This window comes from Microcaecilia unicolor, chromosome 1 (genome assembly GCF_901765095.1).
Source record: "Microcaecilia unicolor chromosome 1, aMicUni1.1, whole genome shotgun sequence".
Lineage (NCBI taxonomy): Eukaryota > Metazoa > Chordata > Amphibia > Gymnophiona > Siphonopidae > Microcaecilia > Microcaecilia unicolor.
The window spans coordinates 28,719,704-28,735,514 of record NC_044031.1 but is presented as its reverse complement, the minus strand read 5'-3'; the positions used below and the strand labels follow the sequence as shown (position 1 = coordinate 28,735,514).

General features: G+C 46.3%; 1 protein-coding gene across 1 annotated transcript; it reads right to left on the bottom strand.

The window, feature by feature from the left end:
- Positions 1-654: 654 nt before the first annotated feature.
- Positions 655-6,416, bottom strand: LOC115462223 (solute carrier family 22 member 4-like). Its single transcript, XM_030192262.1, has 2 exons — positions 6,007-6,416; positions 655-831 (listed from the first exon to the last, which is right to left on the bottom strand). The coding sequence occupies exons 1-2, from the start codon at positions 6,388-6,390 to the stop codon at positions 655-657; spliced, it is 561 nt and encodes a 186-aa protein (XP_030048122.1). The 5' UTR covers positions 6,391-6,416.
- Positions 6,417-15,811: the final 9,395 nt, after the last annotated feature.

Genomic DNA, 15,811 nt, shown 5'->3' with positions numbered 1-15,811 from the left:
CCAATGTGCGTCAATTTGTAGTCATCACCCAGCTACCGCGTGGCCTGGGTGGTAATTTCGATTTTTACGTGTGTCCACTACGCACGTCAGAAAATTATATCTATTTTTGGTGCATGGCGGAAACCAGGCGGTAATCATCATTATAAGCACATAGACCATTACCACCCGGTTAACACTTGAGACCCTACCACTAAGTCAGTGGGTGGCGATAAGGTCTCAGGCCCAAAATGGATGTGCGCCAGTTTTTATTTGATGAAGTCAAGGACTGCTTTATGGAGCAGCTGGTTCAGGAACCAACAAGAGGGGGAACAATTCTAGACTTAGTGCTTAGTGGAGCATGATCTGGTTTAGGAGGTAATGGTGCTGGGGCCGCTTGATAACAATGATCATAACATGATCAGATTTGATATAAGCTCTGTAGTAGGTATACGCAGGAAATCTAATATGTTAGCATTTAACTTTCAAAAAGGAGACTATGATAAAATGGGAAGAAGGGTGAAAAAAACTTAGAGGAGCAGCTGCAAAGGTCAAAATATTTCAGGGTGGGGGGGGGGGGGGGCAGAGCAATATGGCTGAGAGGACACATGAGAATCTGCTCTATCATGGCTTCTAAGCATAAGGGTAAGGTGAGGTTTTATTCCCCTGAAGCCACCTCTACCCCTCTTGGTCAACTGAAGTTGGATTCATTTGTGCTCCCGCAGCGGGCAGGAAATGAAGGTGAGCTCCCAGCTCAGCACTGGACACAGCGAGAGTCCTAGCTTTCGGGAGAGACATCTTTGTTCCCCTCAGACCAGGTTGCTCCAGCACTTCGACAACAGCATATGGAGGAGGCTGTGAAGAAAGATGCAACAGCAGCAGCTGCTGTGGGGGATTCTCCTGGGTCAATCCACCGGGCCTTGTTTCTGACTATCCCTTTTTGCTGGATGGATATTTTGGTTTGTTCACCCACTGGCACCCTTGGATCGTAATCCAAAATTATAACCCATTGATCCCATTACAATCTGCTACTAAAGGATTGCTGGAAGTACCCTCATTTAGGTTTATTAAGCTTACCATCTATCGAGAGTCTGTCTTTAGAATTGCTGGACCAACTTTATGGAATGCTCTACCGGATTCAGTTTGCAATACATCATCTTATTTGGCTTCCAGAAAACTACTGAAAGCACATTATTTTGTACAAGTTTTCCCTAGATGAGGATGTTGACAGTACGCTCATAGTATACTCAGATATTATATATGATCCGATTTGATATTTGATCTACAAAATTGTCCACTCTGCAGACTTCACTTACCTAGGAACCAAATGGTGGAACTCCTTACCACCCAAAATAAGAAATATACAGGAATATACTAGATTTCGCAAAATCCTCAAATTGTTCCTATTCAAACAAACCTTCACAAAGAACGACCATATCTCAAACAATTAATTATTACCTGAAGTGGTTATTACTCAATTTACCATTAACTTTCTCTTTGCTTCATGTACAATTTCTCATTCATAATAGATTTTCTAAATGTTAAACATCCATAGCTATCCCAGTATGTTTATGACACTGTATTGTAATATTGGATTCTTACAACAAATTACTTTCTTAAGCACTTTTCTTTGTTATGTATCTTATACAGTTTATTGTAAGCCACATCGAACTCAAACTTGTTTGGGATAATGTGGGATATAAATGTCATAAATAAATAAATCCATAATTAGCTCCTTCGGACTACAAAAATGTATTTTCTCGCTGTTTTCTTTGTTCAGTGTGATTCCTTTTACCTTCAGGTGGGTCTCCCTTCTGGATAACCTGTACACGTATGTTTTAGGATCGGCTAAGACAAACTCTGTGATATGCTCACCCCTAGAGATCTCACTCTTTAATTCACTACTACTACTACTTATCATTTCTATAGCGCTACTAGACGTACGCAGCGCTGTACACTTGAACATGAAGAGACAGTCCCTGCTCGACAGAGCATACAATCTAATTAGGACAAACAAGAGATAAGGGAATATTAAAGTGAGGATGATAAAATAAGGGTTCTGAACAAGTGAATAAGGGTTAGGAGTTAAAAGCAGCATCAAAAAGGTGGGCTTTTAGCTTAGATTTGAAGACGGCCAGAGATGGAGCTTGACGTACCTGCTCAGGAAGTCTATTCCAGGCGTATGGTGCACCAAGATAAAAGGAACGGAGTCTGGAGTTAGCAGTGGAGGAGAAGGGTGCAGATAAGAGAGATTTACCCAGTGAACTGAGTTCCCGGGGAGGAATGTAGGGAGAGATGAGAGCGGAGAGGTACTGAGGAGCTGCAGAGTGAATGCACTTGTAAGTACCAGGTACTTACTGCACGCAGATGGCAAAACCAAGGCAGAATGATTTGACACTTCCTGTTAGGCCATTTTTGCTGCATTAAGTGCACATTAAAACCTAATGCACCTTAGTAAAAAGGCCCCTTTGTTTTTTTAGTTTAACTCTAGGGTGTAGTATATAAATATATATTTTTGAGGATGTTAAAATCAAAAAGTGGGCACTCACTACATGATGCAATAGATTTGTGTGTATACTTAGTTTCATACTCTTGCATGACAGATGTTTATCCAGAAGTACATTCCAGAAAAAAAAAGGAGCTGGAAGGGCTTTCTATGGACTTTAATCCAATACAGACACAAAACAACTGTTCTTTTAAAATTCACTTAAATAGTCACCCAAAGGAGGATTCCACTTATCCTCTTTCCTCACAAAAATCAGAGTCTGTGTCATGATAAAGACAGCGCTCTTGTAAAGCGTGAAGAGCCCTATACAATTCTAACCTGCATGCGCAGTTGTAAAAGAGGCTATGAAGATGTTAGTATTACCCGGTGGTGCACAAAATTCCTTTGTGCACTTCCAGGTGCCGCATGCTGCATCATCGTCTATAAGATCGCAAGACGACACGGTGTCTTCAGGGGAAAACAGGTGCATATAGAGCTCATTGGGGTCTCTTGTGATGCTTGTGGCAGGTAGATTTCTTCTTTGGCCAAACTTCCCCCACAAAGAGTTTAAGAACAGTTTTGTTCACGGTTATCTGATCAGCTCGTAAAAGCACACTTTCTTTCTGATAGAAATTACTACTACTACTTATCATTTCTATAGCGCTACCGGACATACACAGCGCTTTACGCTTTACACTTGACCATGGAGAGACAGTCCCTGCTCAATAGAGCTTACAATCTAATTAGGACAGACAGATAGGACAAGTAAGGGATAAGGGTTAGGATAGACAGGACATATCAGGGATAGGGGACAGTTGAAGGGTTAGGTTTAGGTTTAGGAGTTAAAAGCAGCATCGAAAAGGTGGGTTTTTAGCTTAGATTTGAAGATGGCCAGAGATGAGGCTTGGTGTACCGGCTCAGGAAGTTTATTCCAGGCATATGGTGCAGCAAGATAGAAGGAACGGAGTCTGGAGTTAGCGGTGGAGGAGAAGGGTGCAGATAAGAGAGATTTGCCCAGCGAGCGGAGTTCCCGGGGAGGAGTGTAGGGAGAGATGAGAGTGGATAAGTACTGAGGAGCTGCAGAGTGAATGCATTTGTAAGTCAGTAAGAGGAGTTTGAACTGTATGCGGAAACGGATAGGGAGCCAGTGAAGTGACTTGAGGAGAGGGCTAATATGAGCATAACGACCCTGGCGGAATATTAGTCGTGCAGCAGAATTTTGAACAGATTGAAGAGGAGAGAGATGGCTCAGGGGGAGACCAGTGAGAAGCAAGTTGCAGTAGTCTAAGCGGGAGGTGATAAGAGTGTGGATGAGGGTTCTGGTTGCATACTCAGAAAGGAAAGGGCAAATTTTAGTGATGTTATAGAGGAAGAAACGACAGGTTTTAGCAGTCTGTTGAATATGTGAAGCGAAGGAGAGGGAGGAGTCTAAGATGACCCCAAGGTTACGTGCTGATGAGACAGGAAGGATGAGCGTATTATCCACAGAAATAGAGAAAGGGGGGAGAGGAGAGGTCGGTTTAGGTGGAAAGATAAGAAGCTCAGTCTTGGTGATGTTTAACTTCAGATGGCAGTGAAACATCCAGGCAGCAATGTCAGACAGGCAGGCTGAAACTTTGGCCTGGATGCCTGCTGAGATTTCTGGTGTAGAGAGGTAGATCTGGGAGTCGTTGGCGTAAAGATGATACTGAAAACCGTGGGATGAGATCAGAGTACCAAGCGAAGAAGTATAGATGGAGAAGAGTAGAGGTCCCAGGACAGATCCCTGAGGTACACCAACTGACCAGGATAGAGGAGGAGGAGGATCCACCAGAGTATAAGCTAAAAGTGCTTTTGGAGAGATAAGAAGAAAATCAAGAAAGAACAGAGCCTTGAAAACCAAGCGAGGTTAGCATATCGAGGAGTAAGCTGTGATCGACTGTGTCAAAAGCAGCAGATAGATCAAGAAGGATGAGGATAGAATAAAGCCCTTTGGATCTGGCCTGGAGCAGGTCATTGGAGACTTTAGTAAGCGCTGTTTTGGTTTGAGTGACGGGGTCGAAAGCCAGATTGGAGTGGATCAAGAATTGCTTTAGATGATAGGAAGTCGAGGCAATGATGGTGAACAGCACATTCAAGCATCTTGGATAGGAAAGGGAGGAGGGAGATGGGGCGATAGTTGGAGGGACAGGTAGGGTCCAATGAGAGTTTCTTTAGGAGTGGTGTTACTACGGAATGTTTGAAGGCATCGGGAACAGTCGCACTGGAGAGTGAAAGATTGAGGATATGACAGATGAAAGGGATGACAGTGGGTGAGATAGTGTTGAGTAGATGAGTGGGAATAGGGTCAGAGGAGCAGGTGGTTAGTTTTGAGGAGGAGAGAAGGAGTGTAGTTTTGTCTTCAGTGATTTCAGGAAAGGAAGAAAAGGAGGCGGGGGTTGGGGGGTTGAGAGAATGGACTAAGGGAGGGAGAGGTGGGGGTGAACTGGTTGAGAATTCAAGTTTAATCTTGTGGGCCTTATCGTGGAAGTACTCAGCTAGAGTCTTGAAAGAGAGAGTGAGGGGGGAGTTGGAGGAGAAGGCACTTTGAGGCAGTGGCGTAGCCAGACCTGACATTTTGGGTGGGCCCAGAGCTAATATGGGTGGGCACTATATAAAAGTCTGCCCAGCACTATCCCCGCCTCCCAACCACCAGCTCTGGCAAAGACTGTATAAGTCTGCCCTGCACTATCCCCGCCTCCCATACACTGCCCTATTGAAGATCGCTGTGGTCAAGGGAAATGAATCAATCCTCTAAAGCAGCAGATGTGAAATGAGGATTCCTTGGGATGTGTAACAGCTACGCATTGGAAGGATCTGGATAAGTAGTGTTTGAAAAAATATAATTTGAAAATATTGAGAAACTGAAGTCATCTGCATAGCTGACATTACTGTTCTGTTTTGAATTGTTATTGGCATTTCTTCTTCCCATACAGTTGACCATTAGTGGAGTTTTTTTCTGACCTCCTATGGCTGGTATGTCTGCAATGCTAGTTAAGAAGCAGTTATTGACTTGCTGAGGTCTTTTTTTTTTTTTCTCCACTGTTTTGAGTGATTGAGTATCCACTGAAGGAAAGCTACATGACAGTCTCTAGAAACACTGTTTGAAAGTTTCTGTAATTGAGTTTCTAGCTCCAGTGGTAAATAATCAATACATCAGACTACCAGTAGGGCAAATGCACATACTACTATCAGCACTCATGACAGCTAGCAATATTTTTACTACGGTGGCTGCCTTTTTAGCGCAGGAGATATTAGCATGGATCCACACTGTCTACCACGAAATAAACCCTGCACTAGCTGCTTACTATAGCTTAGTAAAAGAGCTCCAAGATTGATATACAGCCTCAGACGTAGCCCTTTACCCACAGCACTGCAATCATTTCAACTACATGCAAAGCTATAATGTGGTAATGGGCAATCTGATGTACGTGTTTGTTTCCTGGTGCATCATGTTGTCACTGTTTCTATTATATCACCGTGCAGCGTTCAACACAAACACAATCACCTGCTGTCCCAGCACATACCTCTGTTACAATGGTGGAGCGATACATGTCCATGCTGTACGTCCATCCGTCCAGGCATTTCTCCGTCTCTATCTCGGACACATTCACGTCCAGCCCTGGCAGCAGCCCCTGGGCAGAGAAATTGAGCGCCCGGTTTAGCCGGTACCGCCAGCCCATGCTGTCTACTGCCACCCCGTCCACCATCTTCTTAGGGATGCTGACCTTCCTCCACGCCTCGCTCAGGTTAGCGGTGGCCGGCACCAGGCAACGGTGTTCAGGAGATGCGGCCAGGAACACCACCACGAAGCCGTTGGGGATGATGCTGATGCTGAGCAGGAAGAAAATGAGCTGCTGGAAGGGTCCCCACTGGCCCAGGAAGCCGGTCACCACGTCGTAGTCCTGCATGACCCAAGGAGCGCGTGTCTCTGGAGAGGTCAAGCGCCCTAGTGGAAGGGGAGGGGTGTGTGTGTAATGGACAAATGCGGCGAACAGCCGACGGACTCCGTGCTACCGAAGGCGGTACGACCGCTCCCCCCACGGGCTTCTGTTCCGAGAGGCAGTGAAAAGGCCACGGGACGGGAGGCACCGGTGGGCGGGCCTCAGAACCTGGAGAGAGCTTAGCCAGAGCACGAGCGGGTTCCGTCTCTGTGGTATGCGCTGCCGCTGCTGCAGTTTATGTGCGCTTGGGTGGGCAGGCCTGGGCCGAAATTGGGTGGGCCTGGGCCCACCCAGGCCCACCCATAGCTACGCCCCTGCTTTGAGGAGAGAGTTGAGAGTGGTGAAGAGGCGTTGAGGGTTTGAGCCAAGAGAGTTTGTCAACTGGATGTAATAGTCCTGTTTGGCGAGGAAAAGAGCAGACTGGAAGGAGGTCAGCAAGAATTTGAAATGTATTAAGTCAGCATGGGCATGAGATTTTAGCCAGAGGCGTTCGGCAGAGCGGGCACAGGAACATAAGTAGCGGATTGTAGAGGTCAGCCAAGGCTGGGGTTTGGTATGTTTTACAGGACGAGGCATGGGAGGAGCAAGAGTGTCCAACACAGAGGAGAGAATAGTGTTATAGGCCGAGACAGCCTCATTGACGGACTTGGATACCATAGCGGTAGAAAAGAGATTTGAGACGTTGGAGGATAGGGTCGAAGGGTTGATAGCCTGAAGATTCCTGAATGTCTTGCTTAGGATTGGATGTGCCTGGGGAGGAGGGTGTTTAAGTATGAAAGTTATCAGATGATGGTTGGAGAGGGGAAGAGGTGAGGCGCAGAAATCATCTACATAAGTACATAAGTAGTGCCATACTGGGAAAGACCAAAGGTCCATCTAGCCCAGCATCCTGTCACCGACAGTGGCCAATCCAGGTCAAGGGCACCTGGCACGCTCCCCAAACGTAAAAACATTCCAGACAAGTTATACCTAAAAATGCGGAATTTTTCCAAGTCCATTTAATAGCGGTCTATGGACTTGTCCTTTAGGAATCTATCTAACCCCTTTTTAAACTCCGTCAAGCTAACCGCCCGTACCACGTTCTCCGGCAACGAATTCCAGAGTCTAATTACACGTTGGGTGAAGAAAAATTTTCTCCGATTCGTTTTAAATTTACCACACTGTAGCTTCAACTCATGCCCTCTAGTCCTAGTATTTTTGGATAGCGTGAACAGTCGCTTCACATCCACCCGATCCATTCCACTCATTATTTTATACACTTCTATCATATCTCCCCTCAGCCGTCTCTTCTCCAAGCTGAAAAGCCCTAGCCTTCTCAGCCTCTCTTCATAGGAAAGTCGTCCCATCCCCACTATCATTTTCGTCGCCCTTCGCTGTACCTTTTCCAATTCTACTATATCTTTTTTGAGATACGGAGACCAGTACTGAACACAATACTCCAGGTGCGGTCGCACCATGGAGCGATACAACGGCATTATAACATCCGCACACCTGGACTCCATACCCTTCCTAATAACACCCAACATTCTATTCGCTTTCCTAGCCGCAGCAGCACACTGAGCAGAAGGTTTCAGCGTATCATCGACGACGACACCCAGATCCCTTTCTTGATCCGTAACTCCTAACGCGGAACCTTGCAAGACGTAGCTATAATTCGGGTTCCTCTTACCCACATGCATCACTTTGCACTTGTCAACATTGAACTTCATCTGCCACTTGCACGCCCATTCTCCCAGTCTCGCAAGGTCCTCCTGTAATCGTTCACATTCCTCCTGCGACTTGACGACCCTGAATAATTTTGTGTCATCGGCGAATTTAATTACCTCACTAGTTAGTCCCATCTCTAGGTCATTTATAAATACATTAAAAAGCAACGGACCCAGCACAGACCCCTGCGGGACCCCACTAACTACCCTCCTCCACTGAGAATACTGGCCACGCAATCCTACTCTCTGCTTCCTATCTTTCAACCAGTTCTTAATCCATAATAATACCCTACCTCCGATTCCATGACTCTGCAATTTCTTCAGGAGTCTTTCGTGCGGCACTTTGTCAAACGCCTTCTGAAAATCCAGATATACAATATCAACCGGCTCCCCATTGTCCACATGTTTGCTTACCCCCTCAAAAAAATGCATTAGATTGGTGAGGCAAGACTTCCATTCACTAAATCCGTGCTGACTTTGTCTCATCAGTCCATGTTTTTGTATATGCTCTGCAATTTTATTCTTAATAATAGCCTCCACCATCTTGCCCGGCACCGACGTCAGACTCACCGGTCTATAATTTCCCGGATCTCCTCTGGAACCCTTCTTAAAAATCGGAGTAACATTGGCTACCCTCCAGTCTTCCGGTACTACACTCGATTTTAGGGACAGATTGCATATTTCTAACAGTAGCTCCGCAAGTTCATTTTTTAGTTCTATTAATACTCTGGGATGAATACCATCAGGTCCCGGTGATTTACTACTCTTCAGCTTGCTGAACTGACCCATTACATCCTCCAAGGTTACAGAGAATTTGTTTAGTTTCTCCGACTCCCCCACTTCAAATATTCTTTCCGGCACCGGTGTCCCCCCCAAATCCTCCTCGGTGAAGACCGAAGCAAAGAATTCATTTAATTTCTCTATGTACCTGTTTTGTTGTTCAGCATCAGTACACCACTGAGGAAACTCCGATGCTTCCTGCTTTTGACGCAGATGCATGCTTATTTATTCTCAAAGAGGTGTGTAGACACATGCAACACAACAACAGAAACACGAATTTATCATGCAGCCTAACAGGCAGTATGGGGAAAAAGAGTCCATGAGGAGGGAACAACTTGGCTTATAGAAGCCCGAAATAATCGAAGGGTCCAAAATTTTTATAGACCAATAGGATATTCTTTAGTTTTATTGACAAATGAGTAAAGGCTGGTAAAATCATTGTATTTTTTCACCCTGTTTAACCTGATAGTACAGACACGTAGCATTCGTTTCGTCTTCAAAAAGGGTGTCTCATGGAACAAAAGGTTCGGGTAACGTGGCTCTGCTCAGAAAGGCCGCGTTCCCTATCTGTTTTAAGCAAACTGTCCCACTCATGTTCTGAAATACTTACAACCATAAACCCTTTGTCATGTTCCCTGTCTTTGCAGAGTTTTGGGCACCAGAGGATCGGATGGCCATCTTGGATGTGGGCTTTTTCCAGGTTTGGGTGGCCATCTTAGTAGAGGGTGGCTTGGGTTATGGCAGTCATCTTAGAGTGGGGCAGCTTCAGGAAGGAAGCCCATATTTGGTCGTAGGGTGTCTCCGATGGAGGCAGCCATCTTGAATTCAGCTGTGCTTGTTTGGGCCTAATTTCTACTCTATTTAAGGCTCTGCCCTCAGTCCTTCCATGCTTCGGCTTCTACTCAGTTTGCTGGATAGTTGCAGTGTTCCTGGTTCTGCTATTGACCACTGCCTGGTACTGACCTCTGCCTGTTCCTGGACCTGCTTCTCCCTGCTGCCTGGTCTAACCCTGTGGACTTTGTGCTGGACTTTGTTCTCTCTGCTGTTGGCTACTCGCACTCAGGGGCTCAACCCCTGGGGAACAGTGGGTGACACAGGGGGAACTCGGGGTTTTGGCCGACAGCCTGGTGAGGGGTTTCCTTCATCGAGTACAAGGGCTCACCTCTCCTCGTGGCAAGCATTACACCCTTTCTCTTTTAGGTAATCTGCCTTGCACTGTATTTTGTAGTTGAGACCCCCGAAGGTGGTGCCAGTCAACAGATTCTATTTTTTAGAAGGTCTGCAGGTTATACAGATGTGGGAAAAGCACCCGTTAAATTCAAAGGCAGTTTGTTCGCCATTAATAACGGCTTAACCATCAAGAACGTAGTCGCCCACCTGCATTTCACCACCCTTTAGAGCGTGCCTGATCTTTATGTGTTTTGTCCTCGGTGTATATCAGGCAGCGGATAGTGGCAGTTGAATATCTTTTGTTCTGCTGATGATAATAATCGGTCAATGGCAGAGCTATGATTCTCAGTTTTAAACACACAAACCTGAATGTGGTCATACACACGGAAGCGAGTGTGATGATTTGGAACGGGTCTATACAATTCCTTAGGGTCGTTGCCCCACCCCACGGTATTTCTTCTACTTCTATCTCCTCAGTTTTGTCAGTCATTTGCATAATTTCCTCTCCATACAGGACACAAGCTTTTATAAAAATATAGACATCTTGCTTACATTAGAAGGCTAATTCTTTTTGTAAATCAAAAGTCGTAATCATGTTCTAGCTGTACCGTCATGTGAAAGGTTCTCTTTCATCAGGCATCATGCTCTCAACACTGTAGTACTTTTCCTCAAGCATTTCCCCCCACATCATTTTGATTTTCCATGGTGTTAAAAAAGTGAGGAATATACCCTTTGCTACCTTCAAAGCCCATGGCTTGTGGGAGCTTGGTAAGCTTCATGGGCAGAAAATTTAGAGAATCTATGATGTGAATGGCCAGTGCATCAACCAGTGGTGTAGCCACAGGTGGGCTTGGGTGGGCCAGGGCCCACCCATTTATGGCTCAGGCCCACCCAACAGTCAACAGTAGCACATGTTTAGTGGTAACTGGTGGGAATCTGTAGGAGTATTTCCCTGTGTGTCTTACCTTGCAGGCCTTGGCCTGTATAATCCTATCACAGCAAAATGGAGACTGTAAACTCTGACCCGCACATCTCTGTGTCAGCAAGAAACAGCTTTGCAGCTTGTGGAAAATTACAGCAGAAGCTCAACTCCAAGGACATGCTGTGGGCAAACCAGGCCCCCCTTATCTCCTGAGAGGCTGGTTCCAGGAAGGCGGGTGAGAAACAGAAAATGCATACCAAAATGTAACAACTTGAAGGTCAAGAACAACGAACTGTTCTTGCCATGCAGTGAACCGAGGAAGAGAGTTTGGTTCCTGCAGCCACCGGACCAAGAGGTACGGGGAGAGCGGGAACAAAGGGTTATTCGGAAGCCTTGGAAGAAGGTGGAGGTGAAAATAAGACCAGTGAGACCTAATAAGGTCCACCAACTGATGAACTGTGTATCTGGAGGAAAGTATCGTGGTTCAGCTGTACCTGCCCTGCGTGACCTCCTTATCTGCTGCAGAGTTCCCTTGCAGCTCTGACTAAGACTCGCTGCTATATCAGCTTGAGTCTGTGAGGTGTCCCGTGCCAGCTCCTGAGAGAGACGACTCTGAGATCTCAGCCTGGTGAGAAACACGGTGATTCATTTCCTACTAGTCGGGGGCTAGTTAGTGGTATTTACCTGAGCAGAAGGCTGGTGCCGTCATACATGTGATCAGGAGAAGCTGCTAATAACTGTACTACCTCGTAACATAATGTGACTGATCAGTGGTGTAATTTTATCTGATAACCAGTAAGAATTAGTGTTTAGTAGTGTGACATATGAGTGTAATTTTTATCAGCCAGTAATTTTGTATTCAGCCAAAGCTTTGCAGAGTTCTATTTTGTATACCTTAGCTCTATTTTCTTACCTGATATACCCTAATAAATCTAATATATATATATATGCAGCTTGCATTACTAGTCACATTTCTTTCTCTCGGAAGAACTGTATAGGCTCTAATCCAAGGTTCCCGCCCCCTAGACCGAGTGCTGAGCCGTCTGTGTGCAGATAGTTTTGTTTGGGAATTTTGGACGCAGATAATTTATTATCTGTGATAACGATCCTACAGATATGGGGGCTCGTCCCTACGGGATCTCTAAAAGTTGAGAAAAAAGTTTCCAGTTTGTTTTTCTTCTGTGAGAGAGATTTGCTTCTGTGCATATTTGTCTGTCTAATTTCACTGAACTCTGGTATTTCAAGCTGAAGTCATTCGCTGTGATTTTTTTTTCTCTCCTCTCTGTTTCACTGAACTGTGCTGTTAAAGTATTTCTCACAGACGTGCAGGAGGGGGGGGGGGGGGAGAAGCTGCGCTGAGTCAGATTTCTCTGTGAGAGAAGTCTGCTTACTTGAAGCAGTGCAATAAATCTTGGCTGGATCAGGTTTCTGTGCGAAGTCTATCTGCTGAAGCTGAGCAGTAAATCTTAAGAGGTATCATGACAGCTCCTAAACTTACGTTAAGTGACGTTGAATTACAAGCTCTGGAAATTCTGGTTCCTTTGGTGAAAAGGCATAGAGCCTGCCATGAGTGGGAAAGTGCGGGGTACAAATGTAACAAAACAAAACAAAAAAACAAAAAAAAACTAAACCAAAACAAGACTTGACCATTACAGCATTATTTAATCTGTTTCATAAAGAGGATCAAAACAGTTCAGCAGTTTACTCGGGAGCAATTAACCGGGTCATAACAAATAAAGCCCGCCTTACTGTCCCAGAGCTAGCTGAATTAAGCTGTATCCTCCTGGCAATTAAAGAGTATGACTCACACCTCTGTCTATCCCTCCATGTGAATTTAAAACAGTTGCAGGACTCGGTTGAGGGTCTGCAACGGGAGAAGGCTGAGTTAATTGCACAGGCAGCTGATAAGCAGAAGGGAGGTGCCGAAGGCACCCTAGATCAGGCATGCGTCGAATGTGTTGTACTCACAGAAAAATGCTCTGCTATTGAGATTGAAAAATTGAAATGGGAAGAACATGCCCTCTCCTTGCGTAAAGAACTTAAGCAGAAAGAGTCTTCTCTGTGCTCTCACGCTCAGCGGGTAGCTGATATGGGTCACGAGTTGGGCGTGAGGCAGCAAGAGATAGACCGGCTTCAGTTTCTTTACCAGGAAGAGACAGTAAAATCCCAGGAGTCTCTCGCTGCTCTGCGGCTAGAGTTGAAGCAGGAAAGAGATAGCCTTAGCTCCGCCAAGCAGGAGCAGCACAAAGCTGGTCTAGAAGTGATTGATTTATGGGAGAAAAATAGGGAGCTCACGCAGAGGCTATACCAAGCCCTGCAGGATAAATGATGACTGTGTTAATGCCTTAGAATTGTACAAAGGAGAGTTGGATGCTATGAGTAAGGTGATAGATAGTCTGCACTATGAATCTACTGTAATGCCTATTTGGTTGCTAGACAGTGATGATTCCCAGTTCCCCAGTCCTGCGCTGGAACCGGCCAGACTGCCTGATCGGTACCCGATATATGATCAGCAGCTGGACCCTCAGAGCTTCCAGTTAGGCTCCAGGGATCAGTCGAAGTCAGCCCCTCCCCGGTACAGTACCATAGTTCCTGAGACTTACGACGGCATGCAGGAGCCTAGACTCCGTCCAGTCCGGTCAAGGAACACTGTATCTCTTGGTGAGGCCCACAGGGTGGAGACACCTATGCCCCTCCCAAGAGGGACACAGCTTAGTGCACTATCTGAGGTAGACACTGGTACCATTACACACATGCTTCGCCCAAGAAGGGCACAGCTCTCTGCCCAATCTGATGAGGTCACCAGTAAGCGTGGGCCAGTGCCCCTCCCAAGGAGGTCACTGCCTCCGGCCATACTTGATGACATCAGCAGCACACCCGCATCCCTGTACACTACCCCTACTGGTGAACAGTGGAATTCCACTCAGACTCCCAAAGTTACTCCTTTATCTAGAGATCAGCACAACCAAACAATGAGAACACTTTGCTCTATGATTGTACCTTTTAAAGAGTCTTCAGGGGTAACCATACACGCTCACCTGGATAGCGTGCGTGACCTTTTTGACGAATTACAGGTTCATGCCGAATCAGATAAAAGAGCTCTACTGACGTGGACGTTTGTGGCTGAGTGCCAAACATATTTAAAAGCTATTTTAGCCGAGCATAATGATCTATCCACAGTGGAACAGGCCCTGAAGAAGCGGTATGGACAGTTTGCAGATCCCACAGAGGCCAAGAGGGCAGCGTATAATATGTGCTGTGGCCCAAATGAGAGTCCACATGAATGGGCCTATCGCCTGAAGGAGGTATTTTACGAAGGGGGGCGGACCCAGATACCAAAGACCTTGAATTTGGTGATTTTAGGACCCTTTTTGTGAAAGACCTGCCCAACCAAGTGAAAGTGTCTTTAGCAGGTTACCAGAAAGAACCTTTCGCCGTTCTGTTGAAGCGGGCAAAGGAGGTTTTTGATATGTGTCGCACAACACCCGCGGGGGCGACACCCAGACCCACATCAAAGAACCGCAGCCCAGGGGCCCAACCCAGTGTTTGTGCTGTTACCTCCACACTTTCTCTGGAAAACAAGGTGGTAAACCCACCTGCCCAGTCCCGTGGCGGCAGTAACCAACCACACCAGCCGAGGGACACAGCGCCTCCTACTGCTCATGAGGATCAACCCCATTATCGGAGGAAGCGTAATAATCAGAGGCAGTGGGCTCAGGAGAAGATCAGGAACTTGCAGGCACAGCTTGATCAAATGATAGCTAAGCATCGGAGTCCCGACCCTGAGGAGAAGATTAGGGTCCTAGAAGGCCAAATAAAAGCACTGCGGGCTAAACAGCAGGGTTCAAATTCTGGAGCCTCGCAATACCCCTCATGTTCTCCTAAGAGAGGAAACCCTTACCCAGGGAACAAGGACCAGGTTCCCGGTCCAACCACTCAGACCGGGCCCAGTGTCAAGTTCGTTGAAATCTCGGAACACCCGGAGTCTGCAGAAGTAGAAACAGCATGACTAGGCTTGGCTCCGGCGTCACCTACCAACATGCCCACTGTTCTTGTAGATGCTCTATCATCCGTCCGTGAGGAGCCCACGATGCCCAGCCCACGGACCAGGAAAGGCCTCTGTTATGTGACTCAGGCCAGGAGACCAGGTACTTTTTGGGTAAACTGACTCCTAAAGGTTCCAGATATACCATGGATATATTACTTCAACAGACATTTTCCTGTCAGGGTCTACTGGATACGGCCTCGAAGGTGACTTTGATTACGCAAGGCCTGTTTCAGAAACTTGAGGCATCTTTAGGGGAGGGTCAAGATAGGCTGCGTGTCACCCCATGCAAATTCTCACTGGAGGCTTATGGCAAGCAGAACATTGGTACTGTAGGTCAGGTGTGGCTTTCCTTACAGCTCGGGGAAATGTACATCAAACACCCTGCTATAATTACTACCTGTCCTGGTGAAGAATTCTTAATTGGAATTGATCTTCTGAGAAGATTGTGGGCTGATTTGGACTTGCGCCATGAGGTAATCTGGGCCCAAGTTTCAGACCTCCTTCCATATGGAAAAGTAAGGCATATGAGCAGAGTCAGTGGTTCCAGTTCTGTGGGACTTAAGGATTCCCAAATTCGAATCCATTTCCAGAATTCCGAAGACCCTCACACCTGGGAGCTTCAATTGTGTGGGGCACCGGGGGGGGGGGGGGGGGGGGACAACATGAAGAAGTAATTCGCGTCCAGACGGATCGGATAGCTGACATTGTTCTCAAGGTTGACAACTTGGAGATTATTCTGAATGACTTGCCTACGGCAATTGA

Excerpts from the sequence above, each read along its gene's own strand:
- LOC115462223 (XM_030192262.1), bottom strand. The coding sequence starts at position 6,390 with ATGCAGGACTACGACGTGGTGACCGGCTTCCTGGGCCAGTGGGGACCC. Across the intron at positions 832-6,006 it reads GCTCCACCATTGTAACAGAG|CCTCCTCCATATGCTGTTGT; the intron begins GTATGTGCTGGG and ends CTTTCTTCACAG.